Source organism: Pyxicephalus adspersus, chromosome 12 (genome assembly GCF_032062135.1).
Source record: "Pyxicephalus adspersus chromosome 12, UCB_Pads_2.0, whole genome shotgun sequence".
In the NCBI taxonomy this organism is placed as follows: Eukaryota; Metazoa; Chordata; class Amphibia; order Anura; family Pyxicephalidae; genus Pyxicephalus; species Pyxicephalus adspersus.
Window position 1 is genome coordinate 46,962,959 of NC_092869.1, and position 24,771 is coordinate 46,987,729.

A 24,771-nucleotide genomic window follows, 5' to 3' on the forward strand; every position below is an offset into this window, starting at 1 on the left:
CTGAGACATAACTTTCATTGAGAGATATAGAACAGCTCATTAAAAGGTACCATTCCCTCTTCAGAATTTCCAATTACAGTTAGATTTCCCAACTGATTCAATGAACTTGATTTACGTCAGATTTTACTGTTCAAGCACCTGTAGTAATGAGTGAAACCTAAGACATTTATTTGCATTATTATTATGCCTTGTTACAAAAAGTTCCTTTTAAGACTTGCTGATAAAAGCCAATCACAATCTGCCATGTCCCAGTTCACACTGCGAATGATATAATTTTTTTAAATTTAGATATAATAAATATTCCATGCCTCTGTGATCCTAGCAAAGTTGGTCCTGCAAAGTCCGGTCTTCCTTCTTCATCCCAATGCGGCTGGACACTGGCCATCTTCTTCCTCTTCTTCCTGGTTCTTCTGATGAAGTCACCCGTTCTGGCACGTGCAGGTACGAGATTGGGGGATGTGCTTCGGGAAAATGTGTAAAAAAGAAAAGTGCCGACCTTATGGTGCATGCCCCAAGAAGAAGCCCACAGCCTTCCAGGAAACATGACAATGGTACCCTTTTATTTAATGTAGAAAATCTGATGATAGATCTACTTTAAAATAAAAAAATCTTAACTTCTGAGCTGAATGTCATCTTATATTTATTAACCCTTCAATAATAACAAAATTCTATTTTTTAATATATATATGATGGATAAATGTTCCTCATTATACATCATTGGCTTTTGTGTCGGGGTATAAAATAAAACTTTACTTTGGCCTTTTGTAATTACTTTTGTTTCCTTTAGTAGCATAAAATGACAGGTAAGTCTTTGTACCCTACAAATCTTTTGTTAGTATTATATATACTGATATATATATATATATATATATATATATATATATATATATATATATTATTTTTTATTTTGCTTTACCTTGATATTTAAACCTGTATTTCAAAGATAATCACTTTAACCTTTAAGGTAATTACACTTAGATATGTCTGTAAGAATGAAATGTTATCCTTCACAGAGTACAGTCATCTTTAATGCACTTTTTTTTCTACAATTGTAGAACTTTTGTTTTTTAATGGTTGTTATTGTGCCAAACATTGTAAATTGTGATCCTTGGAGAATGACACTTAATGTTCCAGCCTACTTTAGAACATGGATAAGTTTGAGAAGATAAATTCATTGACTTATAGAACAAAAAAACTGTATTAGTAAACTTTCAGCCTTAGCATCTCCCAGAAGTTCATCCAGATCATCCTAAATAATAAAAATAATTTCTACCTGATACCCAAAAGACAATGAAAGCCAATATATGACTTCATTATATAACTGATTCAGTATTCTACAGTACTTGATGCAAAAAAGAAAAATGTTTTCCTAAAATCCCACATAGTGAAGTAGAGGAACCAGTTGTAATCAATAATGTCACTTTAAACTTTCTTAGAGATCTCCTAGAATATAAAAAAATGGGGGGTCTTCAAAAGGTTTTGACACTACATTAGAAACAGTGAGGGTGGAAGGAAGGGTAATTTGTTGTGCGCAAGACATGTGATTAGTTTGTCCATCAACCCAGCTGACCTTGGAGTTAAGTATAATAGTGGTCACGCTGTGGTGAAGATGGCTGCAAAATATACAAAATGCACCGAAGAGGATTGGTGGTCTTTCATATGCTTTATGTGGACAGAAGCACCCACACTGCAGCCCACACATTGGAAACAATTAAATTTGGGAGGTTATAGAACACCAAGCTTAAAGTCCGGATTTAGCGCCATGTCATTTCCATCGTTGAACGACTCAAAGAAGCATGAAGAGCATGATGATGATGTAAAAGCAGTAGTGCATCAGTGGCTATGCTCTCAAAAAGAAACTTTTTTGCTGATGTTGGTACAACTGTGTGAAAAATGCATCACAAAAAAGGGTGACTATTCTTAAAAGAGTTAAAAAAAATGTGTGGAACCTTTTTATAGAACCCTTGTACCTAATAATCAATAGGTAAATGCATCATTTAAAATTGTAACTTTCATAGATTGTAAGCTCTACTGTACAATGTCATCTCCTCGTCCTGTGTCATTGTGTTTATATCTGACTGTAATTTGCCACCCCTATTTAATGTACAACGCTGCGTAATATGTTGGCGCTTTATAAGTACTGTTTAATATTAATAATAATAAGAATATTAATAACAATAATAATAATAACTGTCTTTTCTTGCTGCAAAAACAAAAAAAGCAAAACAAGGAGTGCAAGGTAAATGGTATGAAGTGTTTTGTGTTTTTTGCTTTTCAGAACATTGGTTGACGTTGGTTGATAGCACATAGGGAACTCAACCATCAGATAGCAAAACAGCAACCTGGTAAAAAATAGGAATGGATTACCTATAATTTGATGTTTTATCAAGAACTAAAGTTACAACAAAAAGACAACAGAAGCAAAAAAGACAAAAAGTATCAATAATAGTAACATTACTATTATAACTGGATTATTATTGTTATTATATTAAATTATTTTATTATTAATAATGATGTGTTAATATTATTAGTACTTTATAGCAATTTATTATTCAATATATATATACCGGTATATATATATATATATATATATAATGCATAATTGTATCTGTTCTATTTGTGAAAGTAATGAGTGCATTTCAGTGCATGTTACATATTCATTTTTTACCTCTTCCAAGCTCCTAATGAGATGATATATGGTCTGGAGAATTTCATTACCTTAAATTACTTATATTTCACTTGAAAATGTTTCTTCAATATTCAATTAAAACAATTTTCTTTATTACATTCCAATAGAAATATGAAATTCTAGAACTCATTAGGCTTATTGTGATTTCATTCAGGAATTGCAATTATTTTTATTTAGCATTATTAAATGCTTAGTAGGTTAGGGAAAAAATAAATAAAATGTGTTCAGTAGTATAGAATAGCAGACTGAGCCTACAAAGATTTATTTAATATTTAATTTAATACAATTTAATGGAAAAACATTGGAGTTGATTTACAAAAGGAGCTTAGGCTGTTTGTTTAAAAATAAGAATTATTACTCTGCAAGGGATAATTCACTTAGTTTAGTGAATGTGTTATTCCTTTGATTTATTAAAGCTCCCTAACACTGCAGAAGATTGGCTATCATAAGGGAAACCGGGTGATCCAGCAAACCTGAAATGGATCTGGTCCAGGATTAAAAACATTTGACAATTTATAACAAATTATATTAAGTAAATTAACTTTCAGGATTACCCAGGTTCTCCCATGATAGTCTATTGTCTCCAGTTTTGGAGAGCTTTAATAAATCAAACCTGAAGTGATCAATTACATTGCTAAGTCAATATTTTTCAATGTGTGTCGATAAATCTATAGGTAAGTACATTTTTTTCTAAATTAGTTCTGTATTAAAATTAAATGTAGAATAAACCATGTACTAAATATACGTATTTCCTTTTTCTATAAGCAGGAAATAAGCAGAGGGGCTGCATGGTAGAGGGAATAGAAGGTTGCAGTGAGGAAGGGGTTAAAGAAGTAGGTGGGAGGTTTTATGCCTACTTGATTGGTTGAGGTCAGTTTGGTAGGATGGGTAGGGAAGTTCAAGCTTAGGGCAGAGAGTGAGGAATTTAGTTAGGCCCCCACCCACTCTCCCTAAATTATGGGGGCGGATAAGTTCCATGAAGGGATTATAGGTATTAGGATGTATGGTATGATGTTCCACAGGAAAAGGTATGGTGTTAACTTACGGAAGAGTTAGGGTAAAAATGGCTGTGGAACCAGTTATGGTTGTTCCTGAGGCTGTGTAGAGTGGCTGGGGGCCCAGATCCTAAGAAAGAAGTGGTTAATGAGGAACAAAGGTTGATGTTTATGGACCTTGACCCAGTAGTGTTATACAAGTGGGTTAATAAGTGTTCTTCTATAACAGTGGTCCCCAACCCCTTTGCAGGTCCCGGTCCAATAAATGCACAGACTCTGCACTGTGCGTGTGCTGGGAGCCGTCCGTCACTCAAGAAACTTCCCCCCAGAGTGACGTCCTGATGCCACAACCGGCCCAATCTCCCATCACAGGTCTGAGCCTGCGATGGGAGAGCTGGCGGGTTGTGTCCAGAGACAACCTACCCACTTCCCTGAGCCAGCGATGTCTCCTGGGAACATGGTACATGGCCCTGGCCAAGCCGGGTCCTTCTCCTGAGACCAGACCCACAGCCCACCTGTCAGACAGCCGCACTAGAGGGCCGCGGACCGGGGTTTGGGGACTCCTCTTCTATATGGTGAGAATGTGGGGGGTTATGGAAGGAAGTTCGAGGTAACCCAACATTTTTTTTACCCTGGTCATGGCTTCTTTTATAGGATTCATTAAAGTAATGGAAGAAGAGTATCAAAGTGCATTCATCATATTGTAACTTCATAAAGAAATTATGTGCAGTTGATAATATTTATCACCCTAATGATCTATACAAAAGATGAAAACCTTAACTCTAACCAATAAATACATGTGGGTATAGTTCTGTAATATTTTTCTTTTGTGAATATTATTTAGATGCATGATAAATATCTATATATATATTTATTTAATTATTGGTAAGTTTCACTGGTCTCAGGAATTATATCCTTTACCTAATTTTTAATATTCCCTACCCACGGTTAAAGCTTTTTATATTACTTTACAATATATAGCACGTCTCTCTCTCTCTCTCTCTCTCTATATATATATATATATAAAATAATATATAAATAAAAGAAGACTATTACTATACTAATATATAAATGTCAAAAACAAAATAATATGGCTTGGCATTAAATAATGTACTAAGTATAAACATCAATAAAAGTGTAATTTTCCATAGGAAATATCAGGATATATCTCAATTAAAAAACACCAAAGTAATTCTTGTGACCACAGACTATTCATTGGTACAGTTTGGGGACTACAATAATCAGAAGTTATTAGGAGATATATATTATTAGGATACTTGGCTCCCTTGTGTTTACCATGCTTCTGAGGAAGCGGAATGTTACAGTAAAACGTTTATTACTTTTGAAGATCCTTTTTTTCTGAGCTTTGTAAGCTCTTTATCTAAGATCTCCATCTAATTGTATGTGATTCTTTCATATTGACATTATTAATATATGCATAGATATCAGCCAGTATCATGGCTTTGTTTTATTTATAATATTTTGTATGTCTTTTTATATGAATACAGATGCATGCAAAGTCCTCATCTTTTCTAATAGATCTTGTGGATTTGTGGATTAGACCGGACCTAAACCTTGTTTGCCCAGTAAATAGAAAAATAAGCAATTTCTGTGCATGTTAAAAAACAAAAATTACCAGGGTCATTTTAAAATTTTGTAATGTAATTTGTTATTCAACCCATAGTGATTCCTCTATACACAAAGTTACAAGCTCCATCCATTTGTGGTCTGTAGGAGAAGATTTTTTCTTTTGATACAAAAGCAATAAAATAAATAAAAAATAAAAATAAAAAGGGTAAATATTTCAACCATTTCTTCATATAGATATTGAATATTTTATTTTACACAACATAACAACACAGAAGTTGTTGTTCTGTACAGCATTTGCCTAAAAATAAAGGCAACACCATTGTCACTCAAAAATAAATACAGTCTGGTCTCTTAAAAAATATTTTTTTTTTACTAATTCCTCCATAATTGGTCTTTTTTTTACATATTTTTGTATGTTGAAAGCTTGAAGGATTTTTTCCCATATGAAAGGCCTTTAGAGTGAATTTAGTCCCATTTCTTCTGCTGTGGCAGAACCAGGAAGCCAGTCCTACAGGAAAGGAAGGCACTGGTGCTGTTTTTATTTTTATTCCACAATTTGAACATTTTTATCTTGTTGTTTGTATCACCACTGAAACGCAAACTTTTTATGTGCAGGTGGCTTTTACACAACCCTGTTTGTAGAAGCCTAAATGAAAACACTGATAGGAACTTTCACGTGTTTATGTTTTTCTCTTTTTTTTTTCTTTTTTAGCATGGTGTTCCAAATATTTTAGTATTTTCTCTTTATGGTTGTATGCCATAGGAACAAATCACACAGTGCTTTCCAATATCCATTCGGAACTTGAACATGTTGCTTTGCCACTGTCCATGTCAGAACCATCTGATTGACCCAAGATCCCATTCATAGACATGCTTCTTTTAGACCACAGTCCGCCGGTGTGGTAAGAGTTCACATAACAATGGTACTCCATGATCTCACCATTTAAAGAGTACCTCCGCTTTACTCTAGAAGTGTCTGCAGGTAAGGTAAGAAACTTACTTGGTTTTGATTGTGCTCTTTTGTATGTTGGCGCTTCTTTTACAGATACAATGGGACGACTAGATAGCCGAAGAGCAGTTGAATTATTTCTATTTGTGTTTTGGGATTCCATATTTAAAACTGTGTCTGTTTGTGAGTCCATGGATTTTAACGCAGTCTTTTTCTTCTGCTTAAGAGAAGAAGTATTTGAAGTCCACGTGTGGGGCAAAGCAGAGGTAGTGGTGGCAGCACCTTGGTTCGAGCAAGTGTCCGAAGAAAGCGCACCGCTGTCGCTAGACTTACAACACTGGGCGCTGTCTTCGTGCTCAACGATCTGCTTGGAAGCAGATGGTGGCAATGAGGCACTGCAACCTTGGTTCTGGGATCCATTCGTTTGCGAATACACATTGCTGACTTTTGTTGCCTTGTGCTGACCATTCCCATTACAAACCTTATACCTAATCATCAGGATAATTATAAATACAAGCACAGAGGCAACAATAATTCCACCAATGATAATTATCATGGTACCTCCTAAGAACTGGGACTGCATAAAATGACAACGAACATAATCTTGCTCAGTCGTAAACTGGATGCAACCGATGACTCTCGTAGCCGTAAGCGATGTGATTCCATCATCATAAATCGCCAAGACGCACAGGTCATAGACAGTTCCAGAAGCCAAGTTATTAACACGGAATGTCTTGCTAGTTGGAGGAATCATTCTATAACAGAGAAAAAGAAAATCTTCAGATTAATGTCCGTTAATTATTACACCAATGTACAAACTGAAATCTCACTATTAAAATGTCATTTTTACATGTTCAGAATCGCTGACGAGACTTCAACAAGCCCCGAAGATGAAGACCTGACAATGGCTGCGAGTTTTATTGGGGATTCTAATTAAACTGCTTGTTAGGACAGAAATACTGATGGCATACTTGTACAGAATTCATTTATGACAGATCGGTTTTGAAAGGTGAGAATGTTACATTGCTTGACTTCTAAATAAATCCACTTATCGCACACGCCACAACACCGCTTTTGCAGCTACACAGCTTGAAATAACGTAGTATAAAAAAGAAAAACCCAAATATAGCAAAGCTTTGCTTTAGAGAGCTTCTCTTAACTTCATTGAAACATATCATTTAAAACTACACCACAATAATTATTACCTGACAAGGAGCTTTTGATATAGCACAGTCAAGCATTTGGGAAGGATGAAGATGATCAGCGTTCTTCAAATAATGTCTGCTAAAATGAAAGGTTCATTTCTTTACAGCGGAGAAAGAAAACAGGAAAAATCATGTTTTCGTTTTTCAGTTGCAAATTACAGAATAGACTGTACTAGGTCTGTAGAGCAGCAGCTAATTTTCAACTACCTTTCATGAGAAAAAATGCAAAGTAGTGCAAAGAATATATAATAGTTTAAACTCTATGGAGAAAGAGTGGTGCCGAGCCTTGACTATATAAAAAATATAGTCCAAAAGTATTAGAAGAAAGGAAGAAAAGAGGAAAGAATGCTCTTTTTAGGCACCAATGTAATACTAATTTGAGATAAAAAATACACTTTATTAAATTTAAGATATCAATTAAAAGGGTCAACAATACCGTAGTTATATGATTCCCATACATAAAAAACAAGTACTTATTGGTTGTTTGTTATTTAGAAACTCCCAATCGTTGATAAATTAATGGAGAAGAGATGTTGTAGTGTGTTTTAATCCCGACACATTTCACCCACAATGGGCTTCATCAGGGGATTTTTTATAAACACCAACTCTTGGGACTATAAAAAACAATACAGCATTATTACAGCAGTCCAGTAATAGTGGAAAATACATGCTTCAACACTGATCTTGAATTTAATAAAGTGTATTTTTTATCTTAAATTAGCTAAGGTATTACATTGGTGCCTAAAAAAGATTCTTCTTTCCTCTTTTCTTCCTTTCTTCTCATACCTTTCATGAGAATGATTTGGAGTGCCAAGTGTCCAAGAGTTGACCTTGCAGTCTTCCTTTTTTTTTAACAGTTTACTCATCGCAGTAGAAGATGAGTTTAAACTTTTAATTTTCAGGAACATTTTTGGAAGGTTTAGTGACAAAGATAGAGAACATTAAGCACAGAGTTTACCTTTCCCCAAGGTTTATTGTCTGTCTGTTCTCCTAAAGCTGGACTAGGTTTTCTTCAAAGTCATTCAATAATGATAGTTCTAACAATTTCCCACTCAGCGTTACTCTACCTTGAAACAAACATTGCACTCGTCTGATGATTGATTAAAAAGATGAAAAACAAACATAAAGTTTGCCTTTATTTTGACTGTGGAGACACATACAGTGCGCTTCCATTTCGGTTTGGTTGATATTGTCTTCTTTAATGATTCCATTTGATTAGGGTAACCTCATAAATATGCTTGAGTTTTAGAGATGGTTGAAAAGGAAAAAGAAATCTCATAGATAAGTTTAAAAATAAAAATGGAGGTTTTGAGGACCACAGTTTATTGCCAAAATACCAGTATTTTACTTGTTCTTTGTCAATAGGGAAACATTCACAGTGACATAATAGCATGAAAATTATACATACATTATTGGTTATCTCTATAAGTCCTTGAATAAGGTAGTAAAGATTCTCATACTCTGACACATTTTACCTCTATAGACTCTATAGACCACTGGCTCTACATTACAAAATGCAGCAGGGAGCGGGACAACAAAAGGTCCCTAACCTTTGCTGCAAACAATGAGAACAACAAGTATTTTATATACTTGCTACAGCTCTTGACCCACAGTGATTACCATAAAGTACTTGATACACAGCTCCTTTCTAATTTAAATCAGGATAGCCAAGCTAAGTTCACTTGTATATTTGCACAGGATTACCAATATACTTAGTGGATATTCCTTTTTTTAACTATCTATTATCTATCCATTCCTTAGCAAAGCCTAAATGAGTGTTTGCACGGTGAATCTCTGTTACAAACCCCCCTGATGAAGCCTATGGAGGTGAAACATGATGATAGATAAGAATCCTTACTGCCTTACTAATGGAAATAACCATAATTGTATGTACGATCTTCATGCTGTAATGTCACCCTGGATTTTTCACTATGGTATTGATAAATATCAAGCAAAATATTGGAAATTTGGCACAAAGTTGTGGCCCTCAAAACCCATGCTTTTCTTTTGAAACTCATCTATGAGATTTCCTTTTCTTTTTCTATTGTCTTCCTGCAGTCAAATAGTGGAAGCTTAATTTGAGGTTTTTATTGGATGTAGCTGAGCGCCAGTGGAGGAAATTTGGCCTCACCACTGACTTCATAGACTACAAAGCCAGACTACAACACTTTAACACTGAACTCACTGTCACCAAGCAAAATTATTTCTCTGCTGTCATTTGCTCTCAAGCTTCCAACCCACGCAGCCTATTCTCAACACTTGACTCCCTCCTAAACCCCACACCTGCTCCCCCCACAACTACCTTCTCTGACCAAGACATCTACCAAGACATCTACTTAATTTAGGGATAAAACTGACAAAATCAGACATGATGACTCATGGCGTGGCTTACCGGGCCACTCCAACAATTTCCTTGCCTTCCCACTAGACCCATCCCCACCTTCTAGCTACCGTCCCATCTCCCTTCTCCCATATGTTTCCAAAATCCTTGAACGCCTTGTCTTCAAAAGACTCACCAACTCTCTCTTGACCCTCTCCAGTCTGGTTTTAGAGCTGCTCATTCCACCGAAACATCCCTTACTATAGTGGCCAATGACCTCCACAGAGCAACTTTTCCCTCTTCCTTCCTTTGATCTTTCCTCTGCATTTGACACTGTTAATCACCCTTTCTAATCTAAATTATGTGTTCCATTGGTATCTGTGACACTGCTCTCTCTTGGTTTGCTTCCTATCTGCCTGGCCGCTCCTTTCAAGTTTCTTTCATTGGTAATTCCTCCTTTGCAACTCTCCTCCCTGTTGGTGTTCCCCAAGGGTCAGTCCTTGGACCGGTTCTCTTTTCTCTGTACACCTCCTCTCTCGGTAGTCTCATATCCTGCTTTGGCTTACAGTAAAATCTGTATTCTGATGACACTCAAATTTATCTGTCCACCCCTGACCTGTCTCCCTCGTACCTGGATAAGGTCTCATGCTGCCTGTCAGCCATCTCATCATGGATGTCTGACCTATTCCTGTAACTCAACCTGGACAAAACAGAATTTATCATCATCCCCCGTCAAATTCCAAATCTCCTCCTGTTATTTTCCTAATAGTCAACAACACAGTCATTTGTCCCTCCCATCAGGCATGTTGTCTTGGCATCACCTTCGACTCGGCCCTCTCATTTACCCCCCATATTAAGAACATTTCCAGGTTGTGTCACCTTCACCTGCGCAACATCTCCAAAATCTGCCCCTACCTGTCCCCAGAGACCACCAACCTCCTTGTACACGCTCTTATCATCTCTCGTAGGGACTACTGTAGCCTCCTCCTCTCTGGTATTCCATTAACCTGACTCTCTCCTTTACATCTATTATGAAATGCTGCAGCCAGACTCATCCATCCTTCCCTCCGCTCCTCTTCTGCTGCATCTCTTTGTAGTTCCCTTCACTGGGCTCCATTTCACCTGAGAATCAAATTCAAGCTCTTGTGCTTTGCCTTCAAATGCCTACACAGCTCTTGTCCAACCTACCTTTCTGACCTGGTAGAAAATACTCCCCTAGTCGCTCTATTCGCTTCTTCAAAACCTAATAATGACTTCCTCACCCATAACCTCATCACATGCACGCCTCTAAGACTTTTCTATATCTGCCTCGACTCTTTGGAATGGTCTTTCTCGTCCTATTTGGCTTGCTCCTACCTTCTGCTCATTTAAAAAAGCACTCAAAACACACTTTTTCAGACTCGCCTACCCGTCTTTCTGTCTCCTAAAACCCTCACTACTTTCCATCACTCCATATCTCCCCTCTTATTGTGTGAGACTTCCCCTACCTCCTAGTTTGTAAGCTCTTTGGGTCAGGGTCCTCTCCTCCTCCTGTGTCACTGACTGTAACTGTCTGTCATTTGCTACCCTTATTTAATGTACAGCGCTGTGTAATATGTTGGCGCTAAATAAATCCTGTTTATTAATATTAATATTAATAATTATGCCTTTGAAAATTTGGTAAATCATCAATATTTCAATGGGTTCAAGAAAAACAGAACACATAGACTAGTACTTTTTCCTATAATCCTTCTACAAGAAAAATGGTAGGCTGAAGAATTGGGCTGCTTAATCTCCAGAATGGAAATATCCAAACCCTAACAAAAGATGATAGCCTGTTTAATAGGAAAATGAATTGAAAGTCTGACCCAATGGGCCTGATTTGTTAAAGCTCTTCAAGACTGGAGAAGATAGACTGTCATGGGAGAACCTTGGTTGACCTAGCAAACTTGGAATGGACTTCCTAAAAATTGTTTGGTATTTGGCATATGGTTCAGTTCCTGAAACAGATCCATTCTAAGTCTAGTTTGACTTGGTCCAGGATTAAAAAACATTTGCTACCTAATGGCAAATGATTTTGAAGAAATACATTGAAGGGTTGCTGGATCACCTGGGTTCTGCCATGATAGTCGATCTTCTCCAGACTGGGATTGCTTTAATAAATCAGAGCCATTGTATTATAATCCAAGAACCCAACATTTCTCCATAATAATACCAGTTCTGTTGATCCCTGCTGTTCAGATTACTATTAGTACCAGTAACCTTTATGTGTGCCAATCTGGAAAATGGAACAAAATGTAATAGGTTTTATTGCTTGCTACCTTCTATTTAAGGTCTACGCCAAGCGGAAAGAAATATTTGGTTTGTAAATATGGAAGAACTGGTAAAATGCTTAACTTTGTAGAAATAATTATATCAAATAAAACACACAATTAAAGACAAGTCATATCTGATGTATGAGTTGACTATGAAAGCCGCTTTTATCTCCCTACAAGGATTGCACTGCTTTCCTCTGGATTCTTCTTGTGAACACCTGGAAAATTTATGGTCAGTGAGTTATGCACATTTCTTTCTGTTTTATAAATAAATCCATGACCTTGATTTAAGGATACAGCTCAACATGCGTCTTACCAGCACCAGGAGGAAAATAGTATTATAGGCACTGGAGACTTTAACAATTTTCTTCTCATTGAGGGGTTGTGTAGTTTTTTCAGAAATGTGTCCTTTACTATAGAACTCTTTACATAACATGTAGCTTTTCATGGACTGGAAGGCAAAATTTCAGATTTTATCATCACTATCTTATGATGGAAGGGCATTGACATGATGACTTCTCAACCTAGAAATGATAATTTAGGAAAATCACAATATACTGGGTGGATCTAAGCCTGCAAACTGCAACTGCAAGTATTATAATGCTAACTCTAGTTCATACCTCTTTGTAGGTAAGCCAGGGTTTATATTGTAATCTGTAATCTACTATTATTTTCTAAAAATATAGCCTAGAATTTAACACAACCTAGAATTTAAAAAATAGCTGAAACAAATTAAAAATAAGTTTTTGCACCCACCAAGTTGCCGTTTATAGTCCAACGCACCCTAAAACACAATATACACAAACTGATTTGTGTCCTGTGCATTGACTCCTATGCATTTGAACAAATGGCAAAAACATCACCAAAAAGATCATATGGCTCAGTGAGGTGAAAACGCTCAACTGTACATATCCATAATAGCCTATAATTAAACAAGACCAAAACAAATAAAAATAAGCAAAGTTGCCACAATAAGATATGGAAAGTATCATAGGATGTCAGTGGTTATTTGGTGCATGCTTCCCATTTTCATGCTGAGTTGGAGATAAAGCCAACCAGCAAGATTCATGGTTTAGACTTTTTATTAACAATGTCTGGAATCCCTGGGGATTTCTATTTGGAAGCATATGTGAATCCTGTGTCATTAAAATACCAAATACAGGACAATCATTAAATGTAAAGTATCACCCTTTGCTAAGGGATTCCAGGTACGCAGTGGAGTATCACATTCTACTTTAGTCACTATAGTGAAACGGTTACGTTCATTCACCACTGGATTGGCCTCACCTCAATGGGAGGTTATTACAAAGAGTCTACAGGACATATATGTGTTACAACAGTGGTTTGGAAGAATTCCCTTCATAGTATTATCAATGGATTGATGTGTGTGATTGAGAAGGACTCATGTGATTATAGTGGGGCAATAAAATGATTCCCTAAAAATGTAATTATCCTTTAAATTTCTGCATTGCTTATAGATCCCTCAAACAAAAAAAAAATGGGGGCAAATAATGTTTTCTTTATCCATTTAATCATTTTACTAACTACAATCAGGATTCCAAGTGATATATTGTTATGTACACATAATAGTCCCTGCTGTTACTGGTCATTCCTGAAACAAATAAGGGTAATGAGGCCATAAAGAGCAGAATGCACAATCATAAAATGTAAAAAAAGAGAAAATAATAAACTATAAATCAGCAAATGTTATAGGTGCAGCACACATGTTACAGAGATGATGTTACCTTGCTATTGTATTATATGATCTGACATTGTTGTATGAGTTATATGTTATCTCTTGCAATGAAACCCAAGCAGATGGTGTTATTTCAGGCTTCTGTTCGAGTTGATTTGCCATCACCCTTGTGCTCTGACCTTTTGTAAAGCCTGATAATATTTGCACGTATTTTCATATTTTTTTTCAGGGACAAAGGCCAACCACTATTAATTTCAGTGCTTAGGGACATATGGAAGGTTATTAATCTTCACTGCAGAATGCAAAATGATAGATGAACAGGGATTAAAAAAAAAGTATAGGCTTGTATAACATCATAAAATGTTTGTATATTTCACCACAAAAATCCAACGGGTAATACTTTCATTCTGGCAAGAAGCCATGAGTTTAATTACATAATATTATTCTTTCTAATTTGTATTGACAGTATGTTTTCACAATGAAATGTATTGTTTATGCATCATGAAGGCATTATTCATCCCATAGTATAATGTTTTGTGACCTTCTTAATATTGGTGAACATTTGAAATAACTTTCAGGTCTTCAGAGAACCCCTTCTATAATTACTATATTCACAGCCCATAGTATATTAACATGGTGGCCATCAGAATGCCTCTTATATTGGTGTTTGTTGAGAAGAATGTCACCTTATAGATAGCCAAATTGGTGTCACTTAAAATGACCTGAGAGTCAAAAATGTATAATTGTTTAAGGAACCCCTAGCAACCTCTGGAGGAACCCTGTTTGAGGAAAAATGCCCCATATTCTTTATCCACTGCCTAGCTTGAAATCTTTTCTTTCAAGATTCTTTAAAAATCCTCCTTCTTATGAAGATTAGGCAAACGCACCTGGGATTCCTTTGGGAACCTTAGACAGTCTCTGATATGGGCCCTAACGTCATCCCTAATCATTATTTCTAGAATTTTAGGATGCCCATGTATCAGTTCAATACTTTAGATGTCTGTCACACTTTGAACCATTCATTTTGGTTGGTGTCATCAGAGACTACTTCATTCTTTACAGAGGACGTGTAATGTGAAATCTGTGCCAAGAAATATGGACAAATGAAGGGCAAAGTACTAAACACATGCATTGCTTGCTAACCATTACTGACATACTATGCCTTGTTTTGCATTATATCTTTGTGCAGAGGCGGCCATCTTAGAAGTGGCAACAGGAGAGATATAGATATCCTCTGAATTAATAAAGCAGAAGCGGCATTGCTGATTCTCAGGTAGCTTTTCCTCTCCAGCAAGGAGAACAACAGGAAGTACCACAGTAGAAGCATCACTAAATCATATTCCAAATCCACTTAGACTAGAAATTAGAGGCATCATTGCTCTAGATAAGTGTTTCCTAACCAGGGTTTCAAAAAAACTCTAGGGTTTCTCCAGAGGTTGCTAGGGGTTCCTTTGGAAACAAGCAATTTGTGTCTCTTGGGTCAGTTCCCTGGTGATCATACCAATGATCTATAAAGGTAGCGTTCTTCCTACTAGCTAGCAATGTAAAAGGCATTCTTCCCAGTGAACACCACGCCAATGTACAGTAAGTTTTGGATTATGTTTTTATTTTAGGCCTGAAAGTCTGAAAGTGGCTTCCCTTAAAAACGTTGAGAAAGATGGCTCTGGATGCTCTCCAAACTGCAGATGTACAACTATGACACTTATGGCCAAAGAGTCCCTAAGTAGAAGGGGTTATTGCTAATATTTGGACACATCCAAGAGAAAAGACAAACCAACCAGTGGTCTACCAATCAGTATATTAGTCTTTGAGGTAGGTGTATAGTGTAAGGTGTTATATGCTCTGCCATACCATGCTATATAGTTTGTGTAGAAATTTGGATTGGTTCCTGCTTCAAACCAGATTTCCTTTGCTGTTTTTATTTCTAAGTAGGCTTCATAAAAATATAAACTGATACAATAGTTTTTTCTACATATCCACATGCTTTATGGTAGGCCCATTTCACAAAACTTTCATACAAGGTTATGGATCTTTATCTTTTCCACGTGACTGTAATTCTGAAAAATCATTAGACTAAAATGAAAAAAATGCAACTATTTGAAACATGCTTGCCTAAGCTTTGTGAATTGAGCTTCATGCCATATGTTTGGAAGACAACATGTTGTCATTTTGATCTTTAGTCACAGAACTGATCTTTTAGTCATCATCCATTCATCATCATCCAATCATCCATTACCTGTAAACAAGCGAGTCATCATAGGTGCCATTATACTGTATCTGAAACATCCGTATTCCAGGTATATTCCTTTGAAAATTGAATTTAATGAGTGCGGTGGAGGAGGTTGCCTCAGCCACCACCACCTTTTTATCTTGGCTTATTTTTGTATCCCCATTGCTACTGCTTGCATTTGACCCCGACTTTGTGGATGTGGAAATGTCAGATGATCCGGGGTCTGGCTCATGAATTTGATTTGTACTGTTCACTAGGTGTGGGAGTTTAATTATATGGAGATTAATAGTTTTTGTTGTCTCTCCAGCTGGGTTAGAAGCAATACATGCAAAAGGCCCGCCATCTTTGACTGTCGTTATAAGGATGTCCAATGTTCCATTATCATAGACAAGAATCCGGGTTCCATTGGATATAAGCTTTCCTTCTGGTGATATCCAATGAACTGCTGGCTCTGGGTCTCCAAGGGCTTTGCATTTCAAAACAGCTCTTTGTCCTTCCAAAACCTCTACATCTGGTGTGTATCTGGTGATAAGTGGTGGCTCACACAAAAAATCTTCTTCCGTGATGGACCAGAAATACCTCCCCGATAATAGAGGTGGAGAAGCACATGTCTCCAAGTCGTCCTCTCGCATAAGGCGCCTCAGCCATAATAACTCACAATTGCAATGTAATGGATTCCCACCAAAACTCAAAGCAAATGTGGAAGGATTTATTATACCTGAGGTTGCAAGCACCTGAGCTCTCTGAAAGAGAGGATCTGGTGGTAATTTTTGAAGTTTATTTGATGTAACATCTAATCTGTTTAGCTTGTGCAGGTTTGAGAATGTTCCCTTCGGGATGTGCTCAATCATGTTGTGGTCGAGACTAAGTGTGTGCAAACTTATCATTTTTTCCACTGCTTCCCATGGAATAGTTTCAAGGTTGTTGTAGGACAGGTCAAGCTCCTCCAAAGCCAAAACATCATCAAAGGCTGTTGGTGAAATCAATGTCAGTTGATTATTATTGAGTATCAAATGATGTAGATTGGAAAGCCCGCTAAAGATCTCATTGGTGACTTTAGTCAATCGATTGCTATTCAAATGCAACGCCCTTAGATTTCGTAAGTCGCCAAACGCGTGGGGTGTGATATAACTGATTGTATTCCTTGACAACGTCAGGTCCACTAGACTTGTCATGTTAGCAAAATCCTTCCGTTTTATACTTGTTACAAAATTATCAGCTAGGCGTAGTTCTACAGTCTTTCTGTTGATGTTTGGTGGGACAAAGAGAAGACCTTTTTTGTCACACAAGGTTGCAAGGTTTGGAGATAAATTTTGACAGGCACAGCGCTTGGGACAGATCTCAGCTCTCACCGCCATGCCAATGAACAACAGATAACCAAACAGTTTTTCCATTGTAGATCAGGTTAAAAAGCCTAAAAGAAAAAAAAAAGAAGCATGTCATTACAATTGTATAACAAAAATTGAGATTTTATTTTATGATAAATTTAGGATACCAATTTAATAATGTTAATAAAGGATATGTTAATAAAGGATATTAATTTTTGTATTATCTCAACATACTGTTGGGTGCACTCTGAATAAAGCCAACTATTTCTTTTAGATTGTAACGACTTGCAATTATCACTTTTGTCAACAGTTCTGAAAATTATATCAGATTAAGTTTTTTCTCTTGTCCATAAATCACTATTTGCCGTTTTTTTTTTCTTGGCATTGCCGTTTTACAATTTTGGACAAACAAGGTTTTCAGAGGACAGTGAAAGCTCCACCGAAAGACTGAATCATGTTGATCTAAAATAGGAACATTAACAGAGACTATTTTTTAATGTGTATTTATCCTCAAAAATAAAAGTATGATATAAATGCATTTGCTGATAAATCCCACAAAATTATTATTTATATAATTAAAAAATATACACAATTCACTTAATATATCAATAAAAAATCAATTTCTCTCCTCTCCTCTCCTTTCTGCTATCTGCTTGTTTCACAGAATGGCATTTCAGCTTCTCCAGAATTGTTAGGATAGATAACAAGATACATAGATAAAGTAGGTCCCAATGTATCAATACGTCAATAATTAATAGGATTATAGGTTTATTTTCAGATCAATATAGGGTAGGTAACAATCATGATCTATTGGAAGCCAAGAAAGATACTGGTACAATAAGGTTCTGAGTGTGACCTCCCCTCTATGGCACGAATGTAAACCGCAGTATTATGTCTTCTTATGGACTATTAGTGGTGGATGTGCTTGTATCACCTTACATGACATTATGTGTCGTTCATTAATACTATGTATGTTATTATTAATGTCGAGGACTGTTTGATAATGCTGTTTTTATACATATTGGTATTTCCTGATGAAGTGAATAATGCAAAATGCATAGAGAAACACATTATGCGGCAAACAAAATGATAACATCAATATGGTGTGAGGGGTTAAGCTCAGGATCGCCTTTGCTGGGGTCAAAGGACACTTGTCTGGTTCATCCAACTCATATCACACACCGAGGTATAAGTGTTAAGCTGGCTTGCAGCCAGGTTTATTGAAGATTGCATATAAAATAACAAAACAGCAAAAGAAAACCTTGCCTGTCCGGCACTTACTATACATCAGACGTCCCTGTCTATCAGCTGGAGGGCTTCTCCCTGTCAGCTCAAAACCAAGCTTTGAGCAACCTTTTACTCAGGTTTGAGTTCATTCACACAGTCCACCTGGCTGTGTCTCCAAACAGAGCCATCTCCAATTAGAGCTGCACTGACACAAACCCCTGTCTGTGACTCTCCAAGGCAAGCTAAACTCCCACAGACCCCTGTCTGTGTCTCTCCAAATAGAGCTGCACTGACACAAACCCCTGTATGTGTCTCTCCAAGCCAAGCTACTGACTGAGCTCCTGGCTCTATCCCCACCCTTAGTGCTTCTTCATTAATTATCTCACAGGTGAGAGTCTTCCACCTGCTTCTTCACACAGGAGAGGAATCTTGGGCAAATATACCTCACATAAAAGAGGAATCCTGGGCAAATATACCTCCTTTCCACCTCCAATTCTGCCTTGGTGTCACAATGCTTACAGATTCTACCACGTTATTTTGTAAATCGTATGTATTATATGTAAATTAAAGTGTGTACTGTTATAATTGTACCTAAAAATTCTCATTTTTTTTGGAGTGGTATAAATATATTAGGAACGTGGCACAATAATTCAGAGCTAGCTTTTTGTTATGTGGTTTGAGTGTGTTGAATGTCTGTGTTTCCTGCCATGTGCTATGGTTCCAACCTCAGTCCTAGAGGACTCAGTAGTGATAAAGGGGCTAGAAAAAAGAATCACAGAACTGTGACCATCTTAAAGGCATCGTACACCCCCTTTCCACATGATTCCATTAAGAAAAATCGTCTAATTTTCTGCTCAGCCGTAGGTTTATTGTGAAGGTTTGCGGAGACGTATAGTCATCACAAGCAAGCTTTGGTGCTTTTTGTACAAAATGCTTAATGTTAATCATACACCCCCTTCCCATCACCATGTAGCATACTCTGAACAAGTCTTTGTAGGTTTCATTTTTTGGTGCATTGCCATGTTACCATTGAAGACATTTAAATGGGAAAATGAATCTCTACATGTGAAAACGCAACACTCAAAGCCATATATACTGTAGTGGGAATGAGCCCGCAAGGTGAAGGCAATTTCGTATTCACAAAGTAAGGAACACAGGTAAGAAATTACTATAAGTATGGTCATTATCCTTTATTTCAAAACGCATGAGCCACGTTCTGAGATTTGAAAGGGAAAAATGTTACCCTTGGAGCCTGCAATGTAATGATGTGAAATTGAACCGTGTCACATGAAACAACAACAACATACTGAGTAATTGTTCAGAATTTAGGAATTGTAAAGACTACAGACTGAATATTTAAGCCTGCAGGGAATCTATTCACATCAATTAAATCATTATTTATAATGGGGTATAATTTGAAGTGTCCACCATTGATTTTCCTATTACAATAATATCATTACCTATAGAATTTTGATGACTTCTGAATGGATATCAATTCAGGACAAATGTAGATTTTAGCCAAACGATTACAAAAATGACATTTCTGGAAAGGACAAAAGCTGATGCAGTACAATGATGGGTGAATGATCCTGGGTTCTTTTGTGAAGGATTTGGTGAATGTTCTCTGTAGTTGGCCAAACACACTTATTGTAAGACCATTGTATTTAACCTTAAAAAAAGCTCTGATACTAATCTATTGCTGTCATGCATAGCAATGGGAACTTGATGTTAAGATTTTCTGAGGAAAGATAATGGGAAACTTGCCAGGAGTCAGTGAGACTGTAATAAAAAATTGATCAGCATTATCATTGGCGTGTTGTTGTTGAAAGCCAATACTGACCACTATTTTCCTTGAAGATGGCCTACAGAAGCCTTTTTTAACCTTTTTAACCCTTAAAAAAACTTTTAGGTCTTAATGAAACCCCTGCTATATTTACTAAATCCGCAGCCTATAGTATATTAGCATAGTGGCCATTGGGAAAATGCCTCTTACATTTCCAGCTAGTGGGAAGAATCTTACCCTTACCATTCCAAAAAAAGATTATTGGTGTCACTTAGTCTGAGTTGAGAGGCCCACATTGTTCAGTGCTGAAGGAGCCCCCAGCAACCCCGAGCGCAGTGTTTTGTCAACCTTTTGCAGTTATTCAGAGAACCCCGGCTATAATTACTATATCTACAGCTCATTGTATATTAGGTTGGTGGCCATTGGGAAGAATCCATCTTACATTGCTAGCCATTGGGAAGGATGTCACCCTTACGGATAGCCAAACACAATATTAGTTTCAATGGTAACTGATCTGAGAGGTGCACATTGCTCATGGCTCAAGGAATTTCTAGCACCCTGTGGAGGAACTCCAAGGGTCCACGGAACCCTGATTGAGAAACCCTGGCCTACACCCTTTATTTACATTAGTAGTTAGTGTTCCCATTGAGTGGCGGTGGTCATGGACTCTCTGAATCCTGACAACCATCAACCATTGACCTTAAATCTGGTATTTTCAGAATCATACCAGCGGCTGTAAGCTTGTAGTGGATGAACACAGTAGGTAGCAGTAGGTAGCCCACTGTGTATAAAGGGCCAAAAAAAAAGTTTTCCCTGCCAAACTATTTGGATATTCTTGAATTGTTGCTTCAGTTTAGCTAAACAATCCTCAGGCTAAACTGAAGCAATTTTGAGCATTACTATAGTATGTTGGGTTAATTAATTCTTTTAATTTTTGTTGGTAAATGGTTTTTACATTTCTATAAAAAAATAAATAAATCAGTAACAGATGTGTTTACAATTTTCACAAGCCGTAGCTTGGCGCACAGGTACCTTCAGAATTACATTTTCATGTTCTCTCGATCTGACAATAATTTTCAGTCCTCATTTTTCTCTATGGCAACAGTTCTGGAAAGTTTCAGCTTTGCAGTTTGCATGTCATTTTGAATTTCCAGTTCGAAAGCAATTATGATGAATTTATAGAATCATGAACATATCAAGCATTAGAAAGTGATTGTGGAAATTATAGATAAAATGTATAAGACAAGATCTTAAAGTGGCCATGTAAGACACTAAAACCGCACACAGACACTTGATAATTGTTTCTGGAAACTGTCATTAGTGATTATATCCAGGGACAGTGGAACAATATGGGCTGTCCTACGGAGAGGGGTGAACAAATGCCAGTACGTCCTCATCTTTAGGAAACAATGGTCATTCTTCCTGATTGTTCACTGATCTGGCACAGCAGCCCACTGAACCCTAATGGATGCTTGGCTGTATTTTTGTCCAAGATACAAGATACACAGCAGATAGAAGTTAAATACAAATATGATAAAAATAAACTACCCCCTGGTTAAATTCTAAGGTTTTGTGTATCAGGATATAATAAGTGTGTTAAATATTAAGCACATTTTCACCACTTCTATAGAAATTAAGAGGGTGTGTAGCTGCCAGGCGCTGATTATCAGGAATCAGACATAAGGAGGTGCACAGTGTGGTGCTGTACGAGGGCCCTGGACCTTCCCCACAGGAACCCAAGGTTGCCAGGTGAAAGACTCCCTGAAAAGAACATTGCAGCATGGCCAAAAAACTCACGGCTTCCTTAACAATGTCCTTTGGACAGACTGGACAAAAGTAGAGATGTTTGGCCATAATGTGCAGCGCCATGAAAAACCATGAAATCCAAACCCAGCATCTCAGAACAAGCAAATCACACCAAATATCAAGCATGGGAGAGTAGGGGTGATGATTTGGGTTTGTTCAGCAGCCACAGGACCTGGATAACTTGCAGTCATTGGTCCTGATTTATTAAAGCTCTCCAAGGCTGAAGAGGATACACTTTCATCAGTGAAGCTGGGTGATCCAGCAAACCTAGAATGGATTTCTTCAAAGTTATTTGATGTTTGCTAGCAAATGTTTGGAATCCTGGAGCAGATTTATCCATCTAGAGTCAAATGTGAGGTCATTTGTGTAACAACTAAATCTTGGATGAAATTGGGTAATGCAACAAGACAGTGATCCCGAGCACACCATCAAATCCACAACAAAATGACAAAAAGAAAAATTTGAGGCACTGCAATGGCCCAGTTAAAACTCAGACCCCAACATGATGCAACAAAATGCAATGGTGAGACTTTAGGAAATACATCAGTTCTTTAAAGAACCTGTCCATAAATGAATCTGCATGAAGTAAGGCAATGTTGTAAGGAGGAGGAGGTCACAATTCTTCCAATATGATGTGAGAGACAGATGAAGTCATACATAAAATGATAACTTACAAAAATTATTTTTTCCACAGCTACCGAATCACGGGGTGTACGTTTTTTAAAAGGCTTCTCCATTTTGTTTTATACCTGAGGTTTCATTGAAGAATATTTACAACTTGCTATGGACCAGATGATTTTTTTCATTATGCCCTAATATAAAATCTTAGAATTTAAAGCGTATTTTCTATTTTCTCATCACTGCATGTTCACAATAGAAAAGCAAACATTGTGAATTAGCTTTACATTCTCTGTGAACCCCATTGATGAATTTCAAAATAGAAAATTCTGTTTCAATACCCAGAAATCCTTGCTGTGCTCCTTTTTTCTTCCGTCATTCAAGCTACACTGCAACATTTTAATGCAATCTAGTTGTGCTCTGCTCCAGAGTCAAATGGAATCCTTAGAGAGCCATTTGTCATTCAGCCAATATACTGTAGGCTCAGCACAAAAGCAATGCTCTCTATATAAATAACCATTTCTAGTTCTGCAGTCATTTATCAAAATCAAAGTCACAATACTCTCTTAACAGCCTGCCCATTTAAAATACACCCCACTTAAAGTGGGCTTGTCATTGCCAAATAAAATTACCCGGGTGTCTTTAGAGATTCAGAGGCAAGCACAACCAGTTAACAGGACAGAAAGAACATTCTGAAAATGGTTTCTCTATTACCTTTCTGCTGGTGGTGTGAGATAGGCAGCGCCCGAGAGCGTCTGAGTTGGAATTCGAAGACGCCACATTGGTCAAAAAAAGTTCAATGATCATAAAGGAATTCCACCATATTGATTTATACAAATAGAAATGGTTGCAATTGGCCTTTTTTGTAATAAAGGAAATGTAAATTCCAAATTTAAAATTTAGTTTGCTAAAGCATTTGTATTATGATCATAGCCAGTGAGCTGTAGTATGTGTAGAGTATGTATAGGAATTGTAATATGTACCAGTGGTTGGTCATGTTGGAGGTGTAGTGTTCTACGTATAGAGTGTAATAGAATTGTAATATGATAGTGTTCCGTAGTTGGCCATGTTGGGGGTGTAGTATTATATGTATTGGGTGTAATAGAATTGTATTATGATGGTGACCGGTGGCCGGCCATGTTGGGAGTGTAGCGTTCCATGTAAAAAGTGTAATAGAATTGTAATATGATGGTGGTCGTCCATGTTGGGGGTGCAGTGTTTCATAAGTGGAGTGTAATAAAATTGTATTTTGATGGTGACCGGTGGTGGGCTATGCTGGAAGTATAGTGTTCTACGTATAGAGTGTAATAGAATTGTATTATGATGGTGTTCGGTGGCTGGCCATGTTGGAGGTGTCGTGTTCCATGTATAGAGTGTAATAGAATTATATGAAGATGGTGGTTGTTCATTTTGGGGGTGTAATTTTCTTTATATGAGGTGTAATAGAATTGTGTTATGATAGTGACTGGTGGCCGGCCATGGTGGGGTGTAATGTTCAATGTATAGAGTGTAATAAAATTGTATTATGATGGTGTCCGGTAGTCGACCATATTGGGGGTGTAGTATTTTATGTATGGAGTTGTCCATTTTGGGGGTTTAATGTTCTGTATATGAGGTGTTATGATGGTGTCCGGAGAACGGCTATAGTGGGGGTGTAGCGTTCTATGTATGGAGTGTAATAGAATTGTATTATGATAGTGCCCTGTGGCCAGCCATGTTGGAAGTGTTGTGTTCTATGTATAGAGTGCAATAGAATTGTATTTTGATGGTCGTCGTCCATGTTGGGGATGAAGTGTTCTATGTGTGGAATGTAATAAAATTGTATTTTGATGGTGTCCAGTGGTCCGCCATGTTGGAGGTGTAGTGTTTTATGTATGGAGTGTAAATGAATTGTATGATGATGGTGTGTGGTGGTCGGCCATATTGGGGGTGTAGTGTTCTATTTATGGGGTGTAAAAGATTGGTATGATGATGGGGTCTGGTGGTTGGTTTTGTTAGGAGTGTAGTGTTCTATGTATGGGGTCTAATAGAATTGTGTTAT

General features: G+C 37.1%; 1 protein-coding gene across 1 annotated transcript in view; it reads right to left on the reverse strand.

The window, feature by feature from the left end:
- Window positions 1–5,505: 5,505 nt before the first annotated feature.
- Window positions 5,506–24,771, reverse strand: part of LRFN5 (leucine rich repeat and fibronectin type III domain containing 5) — a 131,187-nt gene continuing 111,921 nt past the window's right edge. Inside the window, exons 3-4 of the mRNA XM_072428189.1 lie at window positions 15,975–17,382; window positions 5,506–6,978 (exon numbers count right to left, since the gene is read on the reverse strand). Coding sequence (XP_072284290.1) covers window positions 6,045–6,978; window positions 15,975–17,362 — 2,322 coding nt within the window. The 5' untranslated portion in view covers window positions 17,363–17,382 and the 3' untranslated portion in view covers window positions 5,506–6,044. The remainder of the gene's footprint in view (window positions 6,979–15,974; window positions 17,383–24,771) is intronic.